The 25,521-nt window shown below is 44.1% G+C and overlaps 1 protein-coding gene across 4 annotated transcripts in view; it reads right to left on the bottom strand.

Moving 5' to 3' along the window:
• Positions 1-25,521, bottom strand: part of HCFC1 (host cell factor C1) — a 3,865,385-nt gene that overhangs the window by 533,844 nt on the left and 3,306,020 nt on the right. For 3 of the 4 annotated variants that reach the window (XM_044080175.1, XM_044080172.1, XM_044080174.1), the window contains exon 23: positions 1,514-1,702. In XM_044080175.1, coding sequence (XP_043936110.1) covers positions 1,514-1,702 — 189 coding nt within the window. The remainder of the gene's footprint in view (positions 1-1,513; positions 1,703-25,521) is intronic. The other variant, XM_044080173.1, reaches the window with a different exon arrangement.

The following is a 25,521-nucleotide window of genomic DNA, read 5'->3' as shown; positions in this document are numbered from 1 at the left end:
CCTAGCCATAACAATCCCCTGGATATTTCTTCCCACAATATTTACTTCCCTGGACCCCTGTCTAGCAGGGCGACTGACGTGATTCCCAGGGGTGAATTTCCTCTCTCTCATCCAATCATTAAGGCTCCTTTTGAAGAGGGCCAAGGAGGCGCTCTGCCTGACATGTATGGGCAGTCTATTCCAGAATATGGAGAGTCTCTGGGTCAGGAACCTATCCCTCCAGAATGTTTTGTTCACTGTGATGACAATGTTTAGATCCCTACAATGTGTAGCTCTGAAGGATTGGGATTTCTTTAAGTGGAGCATGTCCAACAGCTCAGGGTTTGACATGGCCTTGTATATTAAGCAGAGTCAGCATAGGGTATCTGCTTTAGCCCTGTGATTCTTTTAGTAAGGCATTTCTGCGGCCTTTCCAGCTGTTGCAGATGACTTGTGAGGTACATACCAAATGGAGCATTGTACTCTATAATGGGTCTAATGAGGGATGAGTACATTGGGACAATGACCTCCTTTTTTCTGGATGGAAAGCCCTTAGTGATGAAGTGTGCCACACAGAAGGATTTCCTGACTGTTGTGGCGATGTGGTTATCGAAGGTGAGACCACTGTCCACCTCTGTCCCCAAGTAGGGGATGTGAAGATAAGCATCCTTTATGTCTACGGTGGCCATGAACCCTTGAGGGAGGATGAGCAAGAAGAGAGTAGGCAAGCTAAGAATCCTGAAGGTTGGTACCTGAAGGAAGAGTCTGAAAAGAGAGAGGTTCAGAATTGGCCTCCAAGGACTGTCTTTTCTTGGAACCAGGAAAATCCTGCAGTAGAAGCCCCTTCCCATTGCAGACTGACGAACTATTTGAATGGTGCCTTGAGACAAAAGGTTGTCTAGTAAGAGGGACAGCTGTTCTTTTGGGAGCTGTGGGATTCCATTTCTCTCTGGTGGAATGAGCCAGGTCATGAAGTACCCGTCTTTTACTATAGAAAGGACCCACTTGTGTGAAGTGGTAAGGCTCCACACTTGGAGACAGTGAGAGAGATGTAGGGAGACGGGGATAGAGGGAGGGTTAAAAATATCACCCCTGCCAAGTTTCAAACCCAGGACCCTGTCAACTACAACACAGTGCATTAGCCCACTACGCCACTCAGTTCTATTTCTGTAGACTCCGACAGCTGGGAAGGCAGGAACACCTGACAGTCGACTGGCAGCTGAGATATCTACACTAACAATCTAGTAAACAACACAGAAAAGGAAGTACAGCCATCATAACACTTCTCGAAAACCCATTCTTACATTCTTAATTAAGAGACAGTCATCATTAATGCTCAGGGAAAGCATTAGAAACAGTGGGCAAAAGTAGCATAAACTGATACTGTGTTGCTGCGACATACATACTTGTCAATCTCATTTAATTAGAAGATGATTGAAGCTTTACAAAGATAAAAAAAAATATTTGCTTCTTACATAAAACAGACATATTAGTAATCAGGCATTCACAAGCTGAGTAAGGAGAATACCATTACCTTACTAATTTTAATAGCACATGGTGCTCCCGGGAATCCTGGAAGGCATGTCTTGAATGCAGAAATTTCACTAAAGGGACCTCTTCCACATGCATTAATACCAGCAACTCGAAACTTGTATGCAGTTCCTGGCTGCAATTCTTGTTTTTTCATCTGGCTATAATCCGAAACAGTGAAAGAATCATCCTGCTGGGGGATTGAGGGGGAGGGGGAAAGAAAAAGCAGGTTCTATGAACAGCTACATTATTTCAAGACAATAAAATACCATGCCACCCCCTTCCCAGTTACACTACTATTGTTTTAAGAATTCTTAAAGAAACTCAGCAAGTCATTATTAGCTTACGACTACTTCACTTGTACACAAACATACCACTTTATTCCTGACAAAACACAGCAATGGGTGTTTTAGGGTGAAGAAAAAACATTATACCATTACCATATTAGACGGTTCATCAGGGGATCATTCTTGTTGGATCTTATACTAAGATTTTCCCTCCTTTCAAACTACTTTAACATTTTTTTCCAAAATTCTGTCATTTGTAATAGGCATGCTTGTTTTAACCATTTTCAAGCCCTTGACTCTACCAATACGCCAATCATTACAAATCATGGAAACTGAAGATGCTATGTGGCAACCACTCTGCAGCAACAAGAAATACATTTACACCTACTTGCCCAGCTTACAGAGAACTCTTCAAAAGTAGTTATTCTACACAGCAGCCATGTAAACACATGGAACAGATTAAGGGTTATTGTCACCCACTGAGAAGGTAAGACTATATTCTGTATTTCTACCATCAGCAACAATCACCACTTAGAAAACAAATGGAGTAAAAATCCCAAGTAGTAAAAATTACCCCCTCCCAAGATGGCAGAAGAGAAGCACAGCCCAGAAGCAAAAGTTCAGAAGACTGCATCTTTAAATATCAAAGGTCGCCCCAACTCAGCTCCTGGAGTAATGATCCAAGTATTAACGCTTGGTAAAGGTGTGAGCTGATGAGTAAAGTGACAGCAGGAAACATTTCCTCAACGAAGACATTCCTGAAGTAAATACTCTAGAAGCACTAATGCCTCTAGTGCAGCCTGTGATAGTAACATTTTTAACTGGGCAATTACAAATCAGACTGAAAAAACACAATGAACCCAGTATATCAGATAAAAAAGGTTTGCTAGTCTCCAACATTTTCTTCTCAAGAGGGAATAAAACGAAACTACATATTAACAAGCTATAAAGGCAGATGTCTAGTAGTTGGAATAACTGCTGTAAGACAACTTCTTACTTACTGGAATTACTGCAGTCATGTCAGATCTACTGGTCTGAATTCAAAAGCTTTTGGAGAAATCTTCAAAAGAGTGTTAAACTTCTCCCATAGTCCAACATGTCAGTGTGAAGCATTATTAGTTAAGTGGGTAAATGCACCTTCTCTTCTTAGACACCTTTTAGCAATGACTTGGGACACAAAGGTAAATCAAATCATTTTTATATCTATTTTTTCTCCTTCTCTCTCTCTTTATATATATATATATATATATATATATATATACATATATATATAACACATACCTACATGTAAATGAATATGTCTACATATATATATTTTATATATATATATATATATATATATATATATATATATATATATATATGTATGTATATATACACACAAACATGCATATATATTATACACACACACACACATATATATATATATATATATATATATATATATTTTTTTTTTTTTTAAAGAAATCCCAACCCCTCAGAACCACATGCTCCAGGGACCTAAATCTTGTCATCACAATGAACAAGACATGCTGAAGAGATAGGTTCCTGACCCAGAGACTGCCAATACTCTGGAATAGACTGCTCATATATGTCAAGCAGAGCGCTTCTCTGGCCCTCTTCAAAAGGAACCTTGACGACTGGATGTGTGTGTGTGTACATATACATATATACATATATATATACATATATATATATATATATACATATATATATATATATATATATATATATATATATACATATATATATATATATATATATATATATATATGTGTGGATTCACTTCAGAATGTCGAGTTACTGAAAACTCGAACTTCATATGGTCTAGACCGAATGATCGATATTCAGAAACTCGAAAATGTGAAGTAAAAAAAAAAAAAAAAGTCAAACGTTTCTGCAGGGGGTCAAGCCCCTCTTGCACCCCCACGCACCTTCTACTTAAATATACCAACTCTGAGATCGCGATACAGTGGGGAAAAGGGAAATCGCCCGTTCCACACTGTATGCAGAAGCCTAGAACGGGAGATTTCCCGTTTCCTCACTATAGTGCAATCACGGAGATGGTATATTTAAGTAGGGAGGGTGCAGGGGAACTTGGCCCCCTGCAAAAAACATATTTTCAACTAAATTGAAGTCTTTTTTTATCAAAACTTCACAATTTCAAGTTTCTGAAACTCTATCATATGGTCCCGACCATATGAAGTTAGAGTTTACACATTTATTTACTTATTTGAAATTTGTTGACCAGCTTAGTCCGTCTGGTTTGTGCACTTTTTTCAGCGGAGGCCCAGGGAGAAAAGCTCCACAGTACAAAATTATACAATAAGAATCAAAAAACTAATTTTGGAAATAAAAAAAGAAAGAAAAAATTCACAGTTCAGAATAGTAATTCCCAGCTCCATATAGACCTATTATTTTTGGTGTGGAAATAAACTTTTACTATTGTTACTACGTTTTTGGACTACCTTTGCATCATTAGATATTGTGTTTTTAGATCTGGGAACTGCCTTTATTGGTGCCGAGGTGTGACCAGCTGTACAGTGTGTGTTCAACAGTTTTTGGATTCTTCCAGCTTTTTTCCACAAAGAAGTGTTTACAGACAGAAGTTAGTTTTACAAGTACTAGTGTGAGGGGGAAGAGGAGAGACTAGGGAGATTAGTATCAGATTACTAGGAAGAGTAAATTAGAGGGGTACAGAGAACGGTAGAAGAAAAATGTGTTGGTATAAAGGAAGTTAGTATCAGGTTACTGTGAAGAGTAAATTAGAGGGGTATAAAGAAAGTACAGTTGTGTACACTTACCATAAATGTAGATGTTAGAGTGTATTCACTCTGTTGCAATCATCACTTGTGGGTTATTCCCTGCTGGGTAGTCCTCAGTAGGCCCGAATACTAAAATCAAGCTTTTCCCCTGTGCCGGCTGCTGTTGCTTGTGGATGGACGTCAGGTCGTCAGTGGTATAAAGGAGAGCAGCCGATGCCATTACATCAGTTTTTCTTACCCTAACCTGTAGGAACCCCTTGAAGGAAATGTTTTAAGAGAGCCTCTGGTGGCCCAAGGCCAAAAGAATGACAGTCTCCAAAAAGGATAAGATTAAGGGGGAAGGTGGGAGGGAAAAAGTACAGTTTTGTACCTACCATAAATGTAGATGTTCGAAGATCCACATTGCTGCAGTCCTTACAGTCCGCTGTCCTCGGTCGGCCCGAATACCAAAGTATTAGGCTGACGTCGGTCAAGGCGCTTAAAACTGACATCAGGACGTCAGGGTACAAAAGCGCATGACCGACGTCATATCCTCAGTCTTTTCTTGCCCCAGATGTCAGAAGGCCCTAACAAGAAAGGCCAAAGCCAAAAAACAGCAAAAAATAACCAACCACCCCTGCACTAACCATATTTACAATATGTACAACCCAAACCACACCACCACCTCTCACTACAGAGGGGAAGGAGGGAGGGTAAATTGGACTGCAGCAATGTGGATCTTCGAACATCTACATTTATGGTAGGTACAAAACTGTACTATGTTCTTCATCTCACATTGCTGCAGTCCTTACATATGGGTAGAATCCCAAAGCAGAGGTAAGGGAGGATGGCAAAACTATAAAGCATTAGGGGCTGCCAAAATGCCCTGTAAAATTGCAGTGGCAAATCCAGCCCTAGATTTAGAGTAAAGTGGAAGGTGGTAATGCTTAGAAAAAATATGCACTGAACTCCAAGTAGCTGCTTCCAAAATATCTTTAGTAGCCACCCCCCTTAAAAAAGCTGTAGAAGTGGCAGTAGCCCTAGTGGAATGAGGCCTAATCCCAGCTGGAATCTCCTTACCATGATGGGAATAACAGAAAGCAATACAAAAACCAATCCACTTAGAAATAGTTTGTTTTGAAACAGGTTTGCCCTGAGAACCCAAAGCAAAAGAAACAAACAACTGCTGAGACTGCCTGAACCCTTTAGTTCTGCTCAAATAATATCGCAACTGTCTGTGTATATCCAAAGTGTGCAAAATCCTCTCCCCTTTATTTTGGGCTTTGCATAAAAAGTAGGCAAATGAATAGTTTGGTTTAAAGCCACACTAGAAACCACTTTAGGCATAAAAGAAGGGTTAGTACGCAAAGACACCCTGTCCTTGTGGAAAATTAAGAAAGGCTCAACCGCCATAAGGGCCTGTAATTCAGAAACCCTTCTCGCAGAGGTAATGGCCAACAAAAAAGCAGTCTTCCATGATAAATATTTCAACTCTGCAGTTGCTGCAGGCTCAAAAGGTTGTAGAGTGAGTTTCTCCAACACAAAATTGAGATCCCAAGCAGGAGTAGGAGCTCTACGTGGGGGTCTTATATTCTTTGCCCCTCTAAGGAATTGCTTAAACAAAGGATGAGAAAATAATGGTGGGTCACAGTCATAGTGAGCAGAAATCGCTGCATCATGAACCTTTATAGAGGAGAAGGACAAACCTTTGTCCAATAACTCAGTAAGGTATTGAACAGCAACACTTAAATTAGGTTTAGAAACATCAAAGTCCTTTGCTGTACTCCAAAATAAAAATCTCCTCCATTTATCTGCGTAAACTTTCCGTGTACTAGGTCTTCTGGCCTCCAAAACAACATTCAAAACTTGTTGTGGAAGCTGAGTCCCTCCGGGGTTTAAAACAGAATATGCCAGGCTGTTAGATGTAGAGAGTGAAGTTTGACATTGAGTAAATGACTGTTCTCCTGAGATAGCAGGTGAGGAATCGAAGGCAAAGGCCATGGAGGCTCCCGTACCAGACTCCTCAGTAATGGGTACCAGTGCTGTTGAGGCCAATCCGGAGCTATTAAAATCATGTTTGGCTTGTCCTGTCTGACCTTCAGGAGTACCTTTGGGAGGAGAGGCAGAGGTGGAAAGGCATACACGTGAAGATTGCTCCAATTGAATGAGAGAGCATCCACTTTCCAAGCTGTGGGATGAAACCTTTTTGTGCAAAACTTCGGCAGCTGGTAATTTAGTGGAGAAGCGAACAGATCTATGTCTGGAGTTCCCCATAACACTGTCAATTTCTGAAATACATGAGGATCCAATTTCCACTCGTGGGGATCCATAATTTGTCTGCTCAACACATCTGCTAAGGAGTTCTGTGCTCCTGGCAGAAACCTTGCCTGAAGATTTAGCTGTAAACTGAGAGCAGTCTCCCACAAAATCATTGCTTGTCTGCATAGAGGATATGAATCCGTCCCCCCTTGCTTGTTGATGTACCACATGACAGTTGTGTTGTCTGTTTGAATCAACACCTGCCCTGGAAGAAGTAAATCCTTGAAAGCTATCAATGCAAATTGGACTGCTAACATCTCCTTCAAGTTGATATGTAAATGTTGAAGTCTGGCAGGCCACGTGTCTTGTACCCATTTTCCATTTAGATGAGCTCCCCAAGCTTTGTCTGAGGCATCTGTCGTTAAAATCTGACTCGCCTCTGGTCGGGTCACAGAGAGTCCCTTGTTTAGGTGACATTCCTGAGCCCACCACAAAAATTACTTTTGAATGCAAGGTATTATCTGAATGACAGTGTCCAAATCTTGGCAGTGCTGCGTCCATACATTTTTGAGATACCATTGTAGCTTCCTCATATGCAGTTTGGCATTGGGAAGTACCAGAATACAAGATGCCATGAACCCCAAGGCTTGAAGGACTGTCCTTGCAGTCAGCCTGGACTGACGAGACAATTGGTGGAAGTAAAGAGAAAGATTCTTTTGTTTGTCCGGGGTCAAAAAGGCCATCTGGGATGCTGTATTCAGTCTCACACCCAGAAAGCACATGTCCTGAGAGGGTACTACACTGGACTTTATTTCGTTGACAGAATACCCCAGGCATCTTAACACTGCCATCACATACTGTAAATGATGAAGAAGTTCGTCCTTTCCTTGGGCCAGAATCAGGCAATCGTCCAAATAAGGATAGATTTGTATTCCTTTTCGCCTGAAGAAAGCTACCACTGGAGCCAGAACCTTCGTGAACACTCTGGGCGCAGTAGATAAGCCAAAGGGCAATGCAGAGAACTGATAATGAAAAGTCCAGGCCGAAAACGCAGATACTTCCTGCAACTGGGCCTGATAGGAACATGAAGGTAAGCCTCCTTGAGATCCAGAGTCACCATCCAGTGGTCTTTGCCCAGCAGAGGTAAAAGCTGTTGTAACGTCAACATTTTGAACTTGGGAATGTCCAGATATGTGTTGAGGATAGATAAATCCAAAATTGGTCTCCACGTGTTCCCTTTCTTTGGTACTAGAAACAGGCGAGAATAAAATCCTAGGCCCACTTCTGGCAGAGGGACAGGTTGTATGGCCCCTATTTGAAGTAGTAGAGAAATTTGTTTGTGAGCCTCTAGCCTTTGCTGAGGAGGAACGTCTGGCATGCCTTTGAAAGGAGGCAAGGTATGGAAATAAAACTTGTAACCTTGGTGTATGATATCCAATACCCATTTGTCTTGGGTAATCAAAATCCAATTTTCTTTGAAGAGTGCCAACCTTCCTCCCAAAGGTGCTGCCAGGCAAGAAGGATCTGGCAGCTGAAAAGTAGGTCATTGGGCCTGTTTACGAAAGGACTGGCCCCTGCCCTCACCGAAGATTGTGCAGGTGAACTCCTGTTCTAGGTCTGAAAGAACTCTGAGCTCTGCCCCTACCACGTCTAGATCTACCCCTAGACTGAGAATCATAAGAAGGATACGTCCACCCCTTAGCAGGCCAATTCCTACTAAACTTCGGAGGCTGAACTTGCAAAAAATCTTTAACAGCCTGCATAGACTTAGCCTTGTCTTCCATTTTCTTCAAGACTGACTCCACAGGTGAACCAAACAACACATCAGACTGCAAAGGAGCATCCAAAATCCTTGTCTTAACATGGTCAGATAAATTCTGATCCTTCAGCCAGGCGTGCCTGCGAAGAACTGAACCAGTGGCAGCCACCCTAGACGAGGCCTGCACAGCATCAAAACCACATTGTAATGAATGCTTACCCACCTGTTCAGAGACATGCACCAAATCTTGTAATTCTTTACACTCAATGCCTTCCGCCAGAGCATCCACCTTAGACTTCAATTGAGAAAGAAGAAAGTTTTGATATTTCAACATATGAAACTGGCAATTCAAAGCCCTCATAGCTAAGGTAGAAGATGTATAGACCTTCTTTCCCCATCTATCCAAAGCTCTGGCCTCTTTATCTAGAGGAACCGGATTTTTACAACAGGGGCCTTGACACCCTTAGGTCCCTGACTAATAGTTTCTGGGTCCGCCCTAGGACTCTTATAAAGATATTTATGAGCCTCAGGCACCCTGTAATACCTATCCGGTTTAGCAGGCGCAGGAGGCAGAGAATCAGGATTAAGTGAAGCCTCTGAAAACACATCTTCCACAACATCCAGAACAGGGGGTATAGCCAAGGGCATATGTTGGGGCAAAAGCAAAAATTCCCTAAGCCTTTTCCGAGAATCAGAGAAGTCCTGACCTTCCCACTTAAAATGTTCCCTCATAGAATGAAGTGTCTCTGAAAAAGAAAAATCCTCTGGAGGAGAAGCAGAAGGAGTGGAATCATCTGCATCAGAATCAGAATAAGGAGAGTACTCCTGCAAGTCTTCAGCCGAAGACTCTGAAACATCGGAAGCCTGCTCAAAACTTCCCAACTCTGGCTCCACCCTAGGCCTCTTATCAGGAGGGGGCAAAGAACCTCTAATCAGAGTAATCAAATCTTCTGCCATTTTAAGCATGTGCTTCTTAGGCACAGACCCTGCTGAACAAGGAGTGACACCAACAGAAGCTAAACCTGGCCTGCCTCTGGGAGAAGCCTTGGAAACAGAAGGAGAGGGCCTAACCACCCTAGGAAGGGAGGGGAGTACAGTAACCTGAGAAGCCCCTTCAGCCTGACCTGCCTCTTGAGAGGCCACATCCTGCAAAATCAAAGTCTCCCCCTGAGACTCCAGGGAAGTCTCCGTCGGAACCACCGGTTCCACTGAAGCCTCTAAAGAACCGGCATCCGGAACGGACGACTCATCTTGCCTGGGTTTAACAGTTTTGTCTTTGCGCTTCTTCGTAGAAGCGGGCGCCGGAGAGTCCGACGGCATATTATAATTGCACCGCTTACCAAAGACCAGCCTAGCACAATCTAACCTTTGCTTAATAGTGCGCTTATTGAACCTAGCACAAAAGCGACACCCGACAATGTCGTGCTCAGGCCCCAAACAAGGAATGCACAAAGAATGATAATCCCTATGCGGTATCTGCTTCCCACAAGAAATACAGTTATTCACTTTTTCTGACATCCGGTAATACACTGAGGCAAGAAAAAACCAAAATATTCCCCAACGGGGTACTTAGCCAACTTGGATTCGGTCTGAAACTCCGAACTCGAAAAATTTCAGAACGCCGAACGGCACTTGCAACGTTGCTTCTGCATCGGACCATGCGGCAAAAAAGAATGAGGATATGACGTCGGTCATGCGCTTTTGTACCCTGACGTCCTGATGTCAGTTTTAAGCGCCTTGACCGACGTCAGCCTAATACTTTGGTATTCGGGCCGACCGAGGATAGCGGACTACCCATATGTAAGGACTGCAGCAATGTGAGATGAAGAACATCAGGACTGCAACACTGAATACACTCGAACATCTACATTTATGGTAAGTGTACAAAACTGTACTATGTTCTTCGTGTTTCACTGTTGCAGTCATCACTTGTGGGAGGATTCCCAAAACTGCGGAAGGGGAGGATGGAAGTATGAAATTCCTAGGATTGAGCTAGCATCCCTTGCAGGATTGCAGAGGCAAAGCCTGCCTGAGCCCTGGAGAAAGTACAGTTGCGTACACTTAACCATAAATGTAGATGTTCTAGTGTATTCACTGTTGCAGTCATCACACTTGGGTTATCTGCCTGCAGGTAAGCCCTCAGTAGGCCCGAATACCAGAGTCTTAGTATTTCTGCGTCGGATGCTGTCACTTCTTCCGTGACGTCAGGGGTATGAAACAGGAAGCTGACACCATTACATCAGTTTTTCTTGCCCCAAATGTCAGGAGCTCCCAAATAGGGAGCCAGTATATGGCGGGGAACACCACCAGTAAAAAGTAAATACCAATGCCATTAGGAATAGCCATAGAGAGGAGCGTTAGAAAGACAGAGAAAGCCAGAGGGCTGGAAGGAGGGAAACCAGGACTGCAACAGTGAATACACTCTAACATCTACATTTATGGTAAGTGTACATAACTGTACTATGTTCTTCGTGCTTCACTGCTGCAGTCATTACACTTGGGTTGATTCCTAAAGCTGAGGAAGGGTGGAGGCAGTCAGGAAATGTTAGGGCTGGCTAATAGGCCTTGCAAGACTGCTGTAGCAAATCCAACCCTGGATTTGGAAAAGATAGGAAAGTGGTCGTGCTTGGTGAAGGTGTGTACAGAACTCCAGGCTGCAGCTTCCATAATGTTCCTGGTAGGGACTCCCCTGAAAAATGTTGTAGAGGTGGAAGTAGCCCTAGTGTAATGTATTCTGACCCCCTGAGAGGTTGGTTTTCCATGGTGCTTGTAGCAGAAATGGATGCAGTGTGCTACCCGTTTCTGCAATGAGGCAAAGCTAACAGCCGGTCAAATTTTCTGAAAGGCTTAGTCCTATCAAGGTAGAACCCTTGGCTATCTGTGCACGTCCAAAGAATGGAGGATCCTTTACCCTTTATTCTGAGGGTTACGGAAGAAGGTTGGTAAGTGGATGGATTTGTTTAGAGCCGCACTGGACACCACCCTAGGCATCAAGGATGGGCTAGACCTGAGGGAAACCCTGTCCACATGGAAAATACACACCCATTAGTGCCTGTAACTCAAACACTCTTCTAGCTGAAGTTATGGCTTAAAGTAAGGCTGTTTTCCAAGAGAGGAATTTTAACTCTGCTGAAGCAGCAGGGGGAGGTGTGAGCTTTTCCAGTACAAAGTTAAGGTCCCAGGCAGGGGTGGGTGCCCTCCTTAGGGGCCTTAAGTTGTTAGCCCCTTGCAGGAACTGTTTGATGAGAAAATAGAGGTGGCTCAGTACTATAATGAGCTGAGATGGTAGAGGCATGAATCTTAATGGAGGAGAAAGATGGGCCTCTGTGGAGTAGCTCTACTAGGTATTCCAGGATTAGAGGTAAGGAGGGCACTGCTGTGCCCTTTCCTTTAGACTGAGTCCAAGAACAATATCTTTTCCACTTTTCAGCATAGGATTTCCTAGTACTAGGCCATCTGGCTTGAAGAATGACATCCAGCACCTATTTGCTGAGGGTTGCTGGTGGGGTACTCAAGGGATAAGCCAGGCTACAAGGTTTAGGGTTTGCAACTGTGGATGTAAAATCTGTCCCTCCTGCTGAGACAGAAGGGTAAGAGTCTGATGTAGGTGCCAGGGTGGCACCGTTGTCAGGCTGCGCATGAGTGGCTACCAGTACTGACATGGTCAGTCTGGGGCAATCAGAATTGCCCTTGGCCTGTCTTGTTTTATCTTGAGTAGTACTCTTGGGAGAAGGGACCCGCAGTAGTGGTGCTGCGGTAGCATTGTCGCCTCATAGCAAGAAGTTGTCGCGTTCGATTATCAGTTAAGAGCGTCTTCTGTGTGGAGGCATGCGTGAATGGGCGTGCCTTCGTTGAAGGTTGTGTGTCAGGGCTGGTAACTTGGCACGTAAAAATCCACTACCAAACATTAGCGGACAGGAGTTCCGCTGTGGCGACCCCTAACCGGGATAAGCTGAAAGACACAGCAGCAGTACTCTTGGGAGAAGGGGCAGAGGGGGAAAGGCATAGAATGAGAGGTTTTCCCATTGAAAGGATAGGGCATACACCTTCCAGGCCCTGCTGTGAGGGTTCCTGGTGCAGTACTTGCTTAACTGGTGGTTCTCGGGGGAGGCAAAGAGATCCACCTCTGGTGTCCCCCATCTCTGGATCAGAAGGTTGAAGGTGTTGGGCTCCAATGTCTACTCGTGTGGATCTACGAGATTTCTCCTTAAGTTGTCTGCCAGTGAATTATGTTTGCCTGGCAGGAACTGAGCTTGTAAATGGACTTGGTTGCTCAAGGCTGTGTTCCACAGGGCCATGGCTAACCTGCAGAGTGGGTAAGAAAGGGTTCCCCCCCTGCTTGTTTATGTACCACATAACTGTGGTGTTGCCTGTTTTTATCAGCAGCTGTCCTGGAAGGATTATGTATTTGAAAGCTGTCAAAGCATTCTGTACAGCTAGCACCTCTTTTTGATTGATGTGCAGAAGAATCTGCCTTGGGCACCATTAGCCCTGAATGCATTTGCCTGCCATGTGAGCCCCCCATGCATAGTCTGATGCGTCTGTTGTCAAGGTTTAGGTGGGGTGGGGTTGAGTGAAATGCAGTCCCTTGTTGTGGTTGCATGCTTCTGCCCACCAGAGGAACTCTGTCCTTAGACAAGGTATGATAGGAATGACTGTTTCCAGGTCCTGAGAATGTTGGCAACAAAGACTTTTTAAGTACCATTGAAGTTTCCTCATATGCAGTCTTGCATATGGAATTAGTAGACTATATGAGGCCATGAACCCTAGGGCTTGCAGTATTTTTCTTGCAGACAGCTGGGTTCTGGTGGCCACTTGTTTGTAGTCTGTCAGACAGACCTGTTTTTCTGAAGTGAGAAATGCCATCTGGGAAGTTGTATCCAAGCTTGCTCCCAGGAATACACCCTTTAGACTGGGTACCAGTTGAGATTTCTTTTCGTTGATGGTGTACCCCCAATGAAGTGAGAAGGCTTTTTACAAATGCCAGGTGCTGAAGCAGCAATTCCTGACTGCCCGCCTGAATCGGGCCTTCGTCCAAGTATGGGTAAATTTGGATGTTTCACTGCCTGCAGTATGCAATGGCTGGAGCCAGGCATTTTGTGAATACTCTGGGTGCAGCAGATAAGCCAAAGGGAAGTGCAGAGAACTGATGGTGCATAGATCCAGCCCTGAAACATAGATATTTCCTGCACGACTCCCTTATGGCGATGTGCAGATAAGCTTCTTTTAAGTCTAGAATGACTGACCAGGAATCCTTGGCTAGCATAGGGAGAAGCTGTTGCAGGGTAAACATCTTGAATATTGGGACCACCAGAATGGTGTTGAGAATTGAAAGATCCAGGATTGGGCTCAAAGAGCCCTCTTTTCTGGGCACCAGGAAAAGTCTGGAGTAGAAACCCTGACCCCTTTGTTCTACTGGAACAGGTTCAATAGCTCTGATATTAAGCAGGGAAAGTACTTGCTTTTGAGCCTCTGCCAACTGGTTTGGAGGAAGGTCTGGAAACCCTCTTGGGGTTGGCAGTGAATAAAGTAAAATTTGTACCCCTGGGATATAATGTTGAGGACTCATCGGTCCTGAGTGATGGACATCCAGTTTATTGAATGAAAGGCAAGTTTTCCTCTTTGGGGCACAAGCAACTGGGCAGGGCTGGGAGTAGAACTGAGAAGTCATTGTGAAAGGGGGAGCCACCACTGAACTCGGGAACTATCGACCTATTAGCCTGACGAGCCTGGTCTGCAAGGCCATGGTACGTATCATCATAGAACTCGTAAACAAAGACATTGGTAATCTCCAAACTCTGGATCCCATCCAGTTCGGGTTTGTGAAGGGCAGATCATGCCTCCTGAACCTGATCGACTTCTTTGAGGCAGTCACCAAAGCCGTGGATGAGGGTAATGCGGTTTTCACAGCCTACCTTGACCTCGCCAAGGCTTTCGACACCATCCTCCATTCTGGAATTATAGCTAAACTCACTAAACTAGGTATAAATCCCTACCGTCACAAGATGGGTTGCCAACTGGCTCACTGACAGAACCCACAATGTAAAACTTGCAGACTCCAAAGCTGACCTCAAAGCAGTGACAAGTGGAGTACCACAGGGTTCCGTCCTGGGACCTCTCCTGTTTGGTATCTACTTCTCTGAAGTACAGGCTAACACAGAAGACCTCTGGCTAACGAAGTTCGCAGATGACTGCAAACTAGGAGCCATAGTCAAGTCCCCAAATGATGTGGACATCCTACTCACTGAGACATATGCCTGGTGTCAGAGCCATGGTCTCAAGCTCAATGCCAAAAAGTGCAGTGTCATCCCTTTGGTAAAAACTCTGTAACCATGAACTACCACATAGGCAGCAATCTACTTAACACTGAATGCTTGATAAGAGACCTTGGTACCCAGGTGGACAGTAGTCTCTCCTTTGATAGTCACATCGCCATAGTAGTCAGCGAAGTCCTTCTACGTGGCACACCTCATCATAAAAAAGTTCTCATCCAGGAAAAAAAAAAGAGGTCATTGTTCCCCTCTACTCATTGCTCATTAAACCCATTATAGAGTGCAATGCCCCTTTTGGAATGTACCTCACAAGACATCTGCAGCAGCTGGAAAGGCCACAGAAGTACCTCACAAAGAGGATTACTGGCCACAAACAAATGCCCTACACTGACTGCATCAAAAAACTCCAGCTTTACTCTGTAGCATATCGCCTACTCCGAGGTGATGTCTGCCTAACAAATAAAGCTATGTCAAACCCAGAGCTGTTGGACAAGCTACAACTAAAGAAATCCCAATCCCTCCGAGCTATACGCTCTAGGGACCTAAACCTTGTCACCACAATAAACAGGACACGCTTGAGGGATAGATTCCTGTCTCAGAGACTTCCTATACTCTGGAACAAGCTACCCATCTATGTCAAGCAAAGTTCTTAATTAGCACTCCAAGAAAAATCTTGATGAGTGGATGGGAAATAGGAAATACAGCCCGGGGATCACTTCTGTGTGTCGACTCGACTGGCACAGGAAAATAACTTTCTTGGGTGGCGTAAGCCATGGAACCTTGCTGGCTAGGCTTACGTAGGCCCTTGGGCTGATAGCCTAGTACCTACCCTATGAACTTTTTTCATAGGGGGCTGTTTACCACTCCCTGTTTTTGGGGTGGGGGGCACTCCATTGCTTAGATCTCTGCATACCCTGAGACTGTAGTCTGGGTGGCCCGTTTTCCCTGGGTCTTATCTGGGAAGGCCTGGAAGGGGGTGGAAAGGACCAGTGTTTTGAAGGGCAATGCCTACTGAATCTAGGTGGTTGCACTTGTAAAAATTCTTTAACAGTTTTTATTCCATCTTAAGAACAACTTCTGCTTTGGTGCCAAACAGTCCTTATTTAAAGGAGCATCTAGTAATTTGGATATGACATGATCTGGCAAGGTTTGCTCCTTCAGCCAAGCATGTTTTCTCAGTACAGAACCAGTGACTGTGGCCCTGCAAGATGCTTCTAAGGCATCAAAGCCACACTGAAAAGTATGCTTACTAACTTGGTTTGCAGAATGCATTAGCTCTTGTAAATCTTTATTTTTGGCACAATCTGGAAATACCACTTTTTGTTTAATTAGTTCCATAGTATGTTGCTGGTACTTCAGCATGTGAAACTGGCAATTTAATGCCCTGATAGCGAGAGTTGCAGAGGTATATATACCTTCTTACCCCATCTGTCTAAAGCACTGGGATCCCTATACGAAGGGGTAGGACCTTTGGCTGTAGTAGCCTTAATACCTTTAGGTCCCCGGGAAATGATCTCTGGATCAGCAGTAGGATTCTTGAAAAGAAACTTATGGGAAGCAGGTACTCTGTAGTGCCTGTCTGGTTGTGTGTGTGTGTGTGTGTGTGTGTGTGTGTGTGTGTGTGTGTGTGTGTGTGTGTGTGTGTGTGTGTGTGCCTGGAGTAAGACTGGATTCCATAAAAACATCATCTACAACATCCAAGACAGGGGGTATAGCTAGAGGCCTGTGCTGAGGCAACTCTAAAAATTCTGTGTCTCTTTTTGGACGGAAGGTAGTCTTGGCATTCCCAGTGGAAATGCTCTCTTAAAGTATGCAAGGTTTCACCAAAAGAAAAATCTTCTGGAGGGGAGGCAGAGGGAGTGGATTCCTCTGCATCTGAATACTCATAAGCTGATAAGGGCATGTCCTGATAATCTGAAGGGTCAGGGTCATCGGACTTCAGGTCTGCAGAATCAGAAGGAACTTCAATTCTTTGTCTCTTAGCAGGGGAAGGCTGCCTTCCCCTAATTAGTATAATAAGGTCTTCAGCCATTCTAAGCATTTGTTTTTGTGGCATGGGAGCTTGAGCATGCACTTTGGTCGTCTGTTTTCTAGGCGTAGTGCGTACTCTGGGTCTACGAAACTCGGTAGTTTTAGCTAAAATCGAAGTCGTCGGTTTGATTCGAACATCGGTAGGATGTAATACACCCTCAGAAGCCGGCACCTGCACAGCAGCTCTGGACCCATCCAAGGGAGAGACATCCGCTGGTTCCATAGTCGAAAAAGGATCTCGCGGCATACTGGACTCCGAATGGGTCTCAGCAGAGGTCTGCAAATCCACAGAAGCGGGCATCATGGGCTGCAAAGGCACCTCACTGAGTACTGGCAACTAGCTTAATGGAAGCGTCGTCGGCAGTTTTGGACCTATGCGGTCTGTCTCTGTCTTTATCTTTACATTTTTTCAGAAGATTGGTAGTCGGAAGGCTTAACAAAGCAATTTTGGAGTATACGGATCGAGTACGAAAGTAACTGGCTGCAAAAATAGCCAGACGACGAATAGTTCGGCCGTTGAACATGGCACAAAACCGACAGTGAGGGATGTTGTGGTCTGGGCCTAAACAGGGGATGCATTAAGAATGAAAATCTCTACAAGGTATTTGCTTTCCACAGGTAAGACAATTGTTAACTTTTACTGACATTGGTTAGAGCAAGAAAAAAGGATCCCCAATGGGGTACTTATCTTTTTTGAAGACTTCGGGTCTGAAACTCGAAAATGAAAATTTCAGGAGTAGGCTGACCGGCACTTGCAAACTGCTTCTGCTTGACAGCATACGACGCAGAAATCCGAAGACTCTGGTATTCAGGCCGGCTGAGGGCTACCTGCAGGCAGATAACCCAAATGTGATGACTGCAACAGTGAAACACGAACAACATCTGTGGTGTTGTCTGTCTTTATCAAGAGTTGTCTGGAAGGAAAAGGTATTTAAAAGGCTGTCAGAGCATTCTGTACAGCTAACATTTCTTTTTTGATTGATATGCAGGTGAATCTGTCCCGGGCTCCATTTGCCTTAAATACAACTGCCTGCCATTTGAGCCCCCCATGCCTAGTTTGATGCACCTGTTGACAGGGTTTGGGCGGCGAAGGGATGAATGAAAAAAAGTCCCTTGTTGTGGTTGCAAGCCTCTGACCATCAAAGGAACTCTGCCCTTACACAAAGAATGACAGGAATCCGTGTTTCCAAGTCCTGAGAGAGTTGACACCAGAAACATTTTAAGTACCATTAAAGTTTCCTCATATGCAGTCTTGCATATGGAATTAGTAGAATGCATGAAGCCATGAAACCTAGGGCTTGCAGTATTTTTCTTGCAGACAGCTGGGTCTTGGAGGCCATCAGTTTGAAGTAGTTTGTCAACTGAACCTGCTTTTCTGGAGTAAGGAATGCCATCTGGGAAGTTGTGTGTAAGCTTGCTCCTAGGAATACAATCTTTTGTCTGGGCACCAGATGTGGTTTCTTTTCGTTGATGGTGTAACCCGGAAAGTTTAAAAGTCTCTTTACGAATGCCAGGTGCTGAAGAAGCAATTCCTGACTATTCGCCTGAATCAGGCCATCGTCCAAGTGTGGGTAAATTTGAATATTTCTCTGCCTGCAGTATGCAATGGCTGGGGACAGGCACTTTGTGAATACCCTGGGCATAGTAGACAAGCCAAAGGGAAGTGCAGATTGCTGATAGTGCACACAGCCTGCCCTGAAACGTAGATATTTCCTGCAAAATTCCCTTGTGGGGATGTACAGATAAGCTTCTTTTAAGTCTAGGGTGACTAGCCAGGAGTCCTTTGCTAACATAGGAAGCAGCTGTTATAATGTAAACCTTTTAAATTATGGAACCACCGGGGAGGTGCTGAACAGGTTGAATAGCCCTCATACTGAGAAGAGAAAGTACTTTCTTTTGAGCCTCTGTTCACTGGTTTGGAGGAAGGTATGGCACCCCACTTGGGGTTGGCAGAGAGTGGAAGTAGAATCCGTATCCCTAGGATACAATGCTTAGGACTCATTGGTCCTGGGTAATGGACACCCCATTTTTTTTTCCTTGCATGCAGGGCGAGTTTTCCTCCTAGGGGTGCAAGTACTTGGGCATGGCTGGCAAGAACGAAAGGCAAGTCATTGAGAACTTTTTCCATAAGGGGGTGGCTTACCACTCCTGGTTTTAGAGGTGGGAGTACTCCACTGCTTACATCTCCGCAAACCCTGAGACTGTAGTCTTGGTGGTCTGCTGCCCCTGGGTTTGGACTGAGAAGGGCTGAGGGGGACTGGAAAGGACCAGTTTTTAGAAGGCCAATGCGTACTGAATCTAGGTGGCTGTACCTGTAAGAAATCTGTAACAGTTTGCATAGATTTAGCTTTTTCCTCCATCTTTTTAAAAACTACTTCTGCTTTTGTGCTAAACAATCGCTACTGGTTCAATGGAGCATCTAGCAATTTTGCTTTGACATGGTCTGGCAGGATTTGTTCCTTCAGCCAAGCATGCCTTCTCAGCACAGACCCAGTGACAGCAGCCCTGCAAGATGCTTCTAAGGCATCAAAACCACCCTGCAAAGTATGTTTACTAACTTGGTTTGCAGAATGCATTAACTCTTGTAATTCTCTACTGTCTGCACCATCTGGAAGCAACAACATTTTCTGCTTGATTAGTTTCATGATATGCTACTGATACTTCAACATGTGAAACTGGCAATTTAAAGCCCTTATGGCAAGAGTTGCAGAAGTGTATACCTTCTTACCCCATTTCTGTCTAAAGCTCTAGAATCCTTGTCCGAAGGGGTAGAGTTTTTGGCTGTAGTGGCCTTAATAACTTTAGGCCCCTGGGAAATGGTCTCTGGCTCTGAGTGGGATTCTTAAAGAGAAATTTATGAGTCATGTACGCTGTAGTATCGGTCAGGCTTTCTAGGAGCTGGTGGTAAAGAATCCGGAGTAAGACTGGACTCCATGAAGACATGTACAATATCCAAGACAGGAGGTATACCTAGAGGCCTGTACTGAGGCAAGTCTAAAAATTCTGAGTCTATTTTTCGACTGTGGGCAGTCCTGGCGGAAATGCTCCCTTAAGGTATGCTAGGTTTCACCAAAAGAAAAGTCCTCTGGGGAGGCAGAGGGAATGGATTCCTCTGCATCTGAATCCTCATAGGTAGATAAGGGAATGTCCTGGTAACCAGAGGGATAAGAGTCATCGGACTCACGGTCTGTAGAATCAGAAGAAAAATCAATCCTTTGTCTTATAGAGGGGGAAGGCTGGCTTCCCCTAATTAAAGTTATAAGGTCTTCAGCCATTCTAAGCATTTGTTTCCATGGCATGGGAGCTTGAGCATGCGCTTTGGTTGTCTGTTTACTAGGTGTAGTGCGAGCTCTGGGCCTGAGAAAGTCGGTAGTTTTAGCCAAAAACTAAGATGTCAGTTTAATATGAAAATTGGAAGGTTGGAATACATCCTCAGAAGCCAGTGCCTGCTCAGCGGCTCCAGACCCATCCAAGGTAGAGGCATCTGCAGGTTCCACAGTCGAAGAAGCAACTCGCGGCATACCGAACTCCGAATGGGTCTCATAGGTTCATAGATTAGTTCTAGGCTAAATGCCCTTGCGAGCCATTTTAAGCCTAGCCAATTGTCCCTTGTGAAATTCAAACTCTGTACCTTGTGTTTGTAAGGCAAACACCTTAACCATTAGGCCACCCTCCCCAGGCCCAGACCACGTGGGCTGGCTCAACAACCCCCTCCCTGAAACTAGCCTGAGCTACCCTGAGAAAAAAACACAGTGGAGACACAAGAGACAGAAACAGAAACAATACAGCACCACTATAAATAATAGGCAAGTGTATAAAGTGGCAAAATATGTACTTATCAGTTTGAAATAGATTCCAGCTCTGTACAGCAAGTCTCAACAGAGGCCTGCGAATCAGTAGAAGCAGGTATCAGGGGCTGTGAAGGCGCCTCACTGAGTACCGGCCTATACGGTCTGTCCATGTCTTTATCCTTACATTTTTTCGGAAGATTGGTAGTCGGATGGCTTATCGAAGCCATTCCGGAATACGAAGAAAGAAATGAGTGACAAAGACAGCCCGACAACGAATGGTTTCGGCATTAAACAAGGCACAAAACCGACAACGAGGGACGTCGTGGTCTGGGCCTAAACAGTTGACGCAGTAAGAATAAAAATCTCTGTGAGGTATTTGCTTTCCACAGGCAAGACCATTGTTAACTTTTGCTGACATCGTTAGAGCAAGAAAAAAGGATCCCCAACGGGGTACTTAGCTTTAGAAGACTTCAGGATTATAACTCAAAAATGAAAATTTTAGGTAGCGGCCGACTGGCACTAGCGAACTGCTTCTGCTTCGGGCTCCTCCTCGGGAAGAAAGAATGGTGTAATGGCTGCCTGTTTTATACCCCTGACAACCTGATGACATGGAAGAAGAGACAGCATCCAAAGCAGAAATACTAAGACTCTGGTATTTGGGCTGACTGAGGGCTACCTGCAGGCAGATGATCCAAGTGTGATGACTGCAACAGTGAAATACGAAAAACATATGCACTTTCCAAACCTGTCCAGCACACTAGACTCCTTGTTAAGAGGATGGGCAGTGGCAGCCTCCTCTGCCAGTTCTTTTTTAGTGGCCGCTGCTACCATGATGGCATCAACTATGGGACCCTTACTCCAGTGTTATTTGTCAGCCTGTGGGACCAGGAACCTATGACGGCATTTAGGAATAGGCTCGATGGCATCCGGCTCCTTCCATGCTGGGGGTGGGTTGTGTGTTACCCAGGACGTAGATGGGCCTGCTCCGAAAGCCTCCCAAGAACAATGACTCAGAAGGAGGAGGTTGGACAGACCAACAAAGTTTCTTATTCAGGATCTTTAGAATGTTTCTGAAGGAGACATCTTCTGGTGTGGATCAAGGGAATCCTTCCCCTTCATCAAAGTCAGTGTCTTTGGTTAATGACTCCACCAGGGAGACAATGTGCCTCCTTTTGCAAGTCTTCTTCCAAGGGACTTCCTTCATGGGGTATTCGAGGGAAGTATCGGAAGAAGGGGATCCTTCCTGTGCAGGAAGATCTTGGAGACTGCTCGGGGCAGGGTGAGTAGGCTCAAGACCAAGAGCCAAATGGGGTACAGTGGTAGGCTGCAGGATGTGACAGAACGGTTATCCACTAAGGGAAAATACACTTTCCACTACCTGGAAAGTAGATGGGCCCAGAGAGGCCCTTTCTTCCTCTCTCAGAGCCAAAGCAACGAATGGAAGACAGTCAGAACTCACTCCAGATCTGTGGTATCCAGAAGGAATCAGACCTGAGCTGTCAAGGGTCGAAGCACCCAGGGGAAGAGACGGCTCCGACAAAGATGGAGACAACCCCATTTCCCTGGACCCGGCATTGACCTCCCATCTCCGAGATCCACTCTGCTCCAAAGGAATACGGCAGGCTGATCAGGGCCCACCACTGGAGTTGAGGAAAGAATAGTTGTGTAAAATCTTACCATAACCGTAGATGTCCTTCTGTTCGATGTTGCAGTATTCTAGGTGTGGATACTTCCTGCACACAGGTGACTCGTACGTCTTCTATACAAAAGCTTCAGCTTGGCTGTTGCAGTGTGCGTGGGATGTCACACGTAGGGCCATGAACCAGGGGCCTTATATGTGACGTCTGCACACACAATCCTCAGAACTTGAAGGCCAGCAGACAGAGAATAAGGCCCAACAGGAGGGATGCCAGTTGTTTACAGGTGTGTGACTTGGAGACCTCCTGAAATGTATACAGTACAGGTAAGAAATAAGACCTGGGGGGACTGGTGGGCAGGAAGGAATACCGCAACATGGAAGAGAAGGACATCTACGGTTATGGTAAGATTTTACACAACTATTTTATGTCCTTCTATTCCTATGTTGCAGTATTCTAGGTGTGGGAGCATACAACAGCTTAACATGATGAGAGGGTGGTGGTAGATGAAGAGGGTTCTATAAGACCCTGCAGGATTGCCCTGGCGAATCCTGTCCTAGCTCTGGAAGCTTGGTCCAATTTGTAATGCTTGGTGAAGGTGCGGATAGTGGCCCAGGTGGCTGCTTCCAAAATGATGATGTGTCTAGGCCTTTCATGAAGACCCTTGAGGTGGCCACAGCTCTAGTGGAATGGGCCTTGATTCCCCTTGGGGGTTCCTTTCCATGGTGAGAGTAGCATAAGCAAATAGCTTTCTTGATCCAGCATGCAATGGTTTGCTAGGAGACGGTCTTGCTCTGGGGTGGAAGGAGACAAAGAGTTGGTTAGTCTTTCTGATGAGAAACCAAAAAGGTGCACGCAAGGCTAGTGCTCAGCTAAGGAACAGCAACCAACGACAAAAAAAGCCAGCACAGCGTGGAATCCACAAAAAAGTTTTATTTGAAATTCGGTGATAGGAGGAAAAATCCCCACTATCAAAAAATCCAAACCGGTTTCGGCTAAACACAGCCTTCTTCAGTGGATCAAGCAATTACAAATTACAACCAAACAACTCAGTATAAATAATCTGATTTAAATAAGGCATGCAACAATCACTGGTCCTTCAAAATTGGTCATTAAGACCAGGTGGAAATAAAGCTCCAAGTTTAATCATCCATTTTCTTTCTTTGACATTTAGCAATTCATGCCAACCTGCCTTATCCCTACATCGACCCTTAATGCAATCAATAACAATAAATGAAAATGAAGCTGTATGATGTTTAAGAACATGTCTATAAAGAGCATTGTTTTGACGTCTATTTTTTTATATCACTAAGATGTTCCCCAATTCGCAGACGTAATGTCCTAGAGGTTTGTCCAACATAGAATGAATAACAAGTACATATGGCAAGATAGATAACCCACTCATTACTACAATTGGCCCAGAAATTAATATCAAAAATCTCAGGGGTGTTTCGGCTGGTGAAATCACTAGTCTTTGGCACCCTAATGCAATATGAACAATGACCACATGGCATAGAACCAATGATCGGTCCACCAGTTAAAGAAAATTGAGTGGGGTCCTTAATATCCGAAACCATCCTTTTATAATGACTAAACATTGAAACTAATGTTTGTCCCCTTTTATAAGAGAACAAACATTTGTCTCTCAAGAAAGGATGTAATCTATCCTCTGCCATCAAAATATTCCAATGTCTATTGATTATATTCATAAAACCCCTAGTATTACGTCTATAAGTTGTAACAAAATGTAATGGTTCAGGAGAATGATCATGACTTTTAACTTTATAACTTAGTAAATCCAATCTATTTTGTGTGGTGGCCCAGTTTCTGGCAAAACTAATAGTACCTGGACGATAACCTCTCTCTTTAAATCTACGAACCAGATCTTCTTTAATGGTATTAAAAGTTGAATCATTGGAACAAATCCTCCTAGCCCTGAGAAATTGGGATTTGGGGATATTCTGGATGATATGTTGTGGGTGGAAGCTGGAAGCATGTAAAAGGGAATTGAACCCAGGAAATTTCCTATATAAAACTGTGGATAAAGTATCATCATGATTCCTGATAACCTCCACATCAAGGAAAATCATCCTAGAAATATGATAATTTACCTTGAATTCAATTCCCCAAATATTATCATTAAGGTAATCAATAAACTCTAAGAGATAAACCTCATCAGCCTTCCACACCAACCAACAATCATCCAGATATCGGTGCCAAATGTCCATCTCACACATATAGATGTGTTTATGATCATAAATCATAACCTCTTCGATGTAAGCCATAAATAAGTCAGCGTAAATGGGTGCGAAAGACCCTTATCGCTGTACCTTTAATCTGCAAAAAACACTTTCTGAAAATAAAAAACATTACTAATCAATACATATTCGGCTAAACAAACCAAAAAGGTATTGAATCCGGGTGAATAAAGACCGGATCGGGACAACCAATAATCCAAGGCCTGCAGACCAGCCCAATGTGGAATATTGGTGTAGAGAGAGGTTACGTCCAGAGTACATAATAACCAATGTGGCTCAAGTTGTGTATCATTAATAATGTCCAAAAACGGAGTAGTGTCTTGAATCCTAGACCTAATAAACGGCAAAAGGGGTTTCAAAAAATGTGTCAGATATTCAGATAAAGGTTCAGTCAGGGACCCACGTCCCGAGACGATAGATCTCCCAGGCGGACTTAGGGCATCTTTGTGTATTTTTGGCAGTAGATAAAAATACTGTTGTTTTGGTGAAAAAACAATCAATTGTTGCTTCACAGACTCGGTAATAATACCCTCCTCTACTGCCTTAGACAAAAAGGACTCAATATCATGTTGGAAACGATGGATAGGGTTCCAAGGGCATGGCCCTATAATAAGTTTTATCCATTAATTGCCTCATAGCCTCATTATCATATTTGGCCTTATCCTGGACTACTACCGCACCACCTTTGTCCGCCTGGGTGATAACCAAATTCTTATTATTCTTGAGTTCTTCCACACACCTCACTTCATCTTTAGATAGATTGTTATACAATACAGAATAACCTTTCAAATAATGTAAATCCTTCAACACATTCATTTGAAACACCCCCATCAAATGCGTCATAGGTGGGACAAAAGATGACTTTTTAAATTTAAACCCATCAGTAGAAATAGATTCCTTGTCGGCATAAAACCATTTTAAATTTAACAAACGACAGAAATCCACCACATCTTTGGCCATAGAATGTTCTGAGA

This window comes from Protopterus annectens, chromosome 8.part0 (genome assembly GCF_019279795.1).
Source record: "Protopterus annectens isolate FY-2018-M chromosome 8.part0, PAN1.0, whole genome shotgun sequence".
In the NCBI taxonomy this organism is placed as follows: Eukaryota; Metazoa; Chordata; order Ceratodontiformes; family Protopteridae; genus Protopterus; species Protopterus annectens.
The sequence above is the reverse complement of the archived record's forward strand: the minus strand, read 5'-3'. Positions and strand labels throughout refer to the sequence as shown.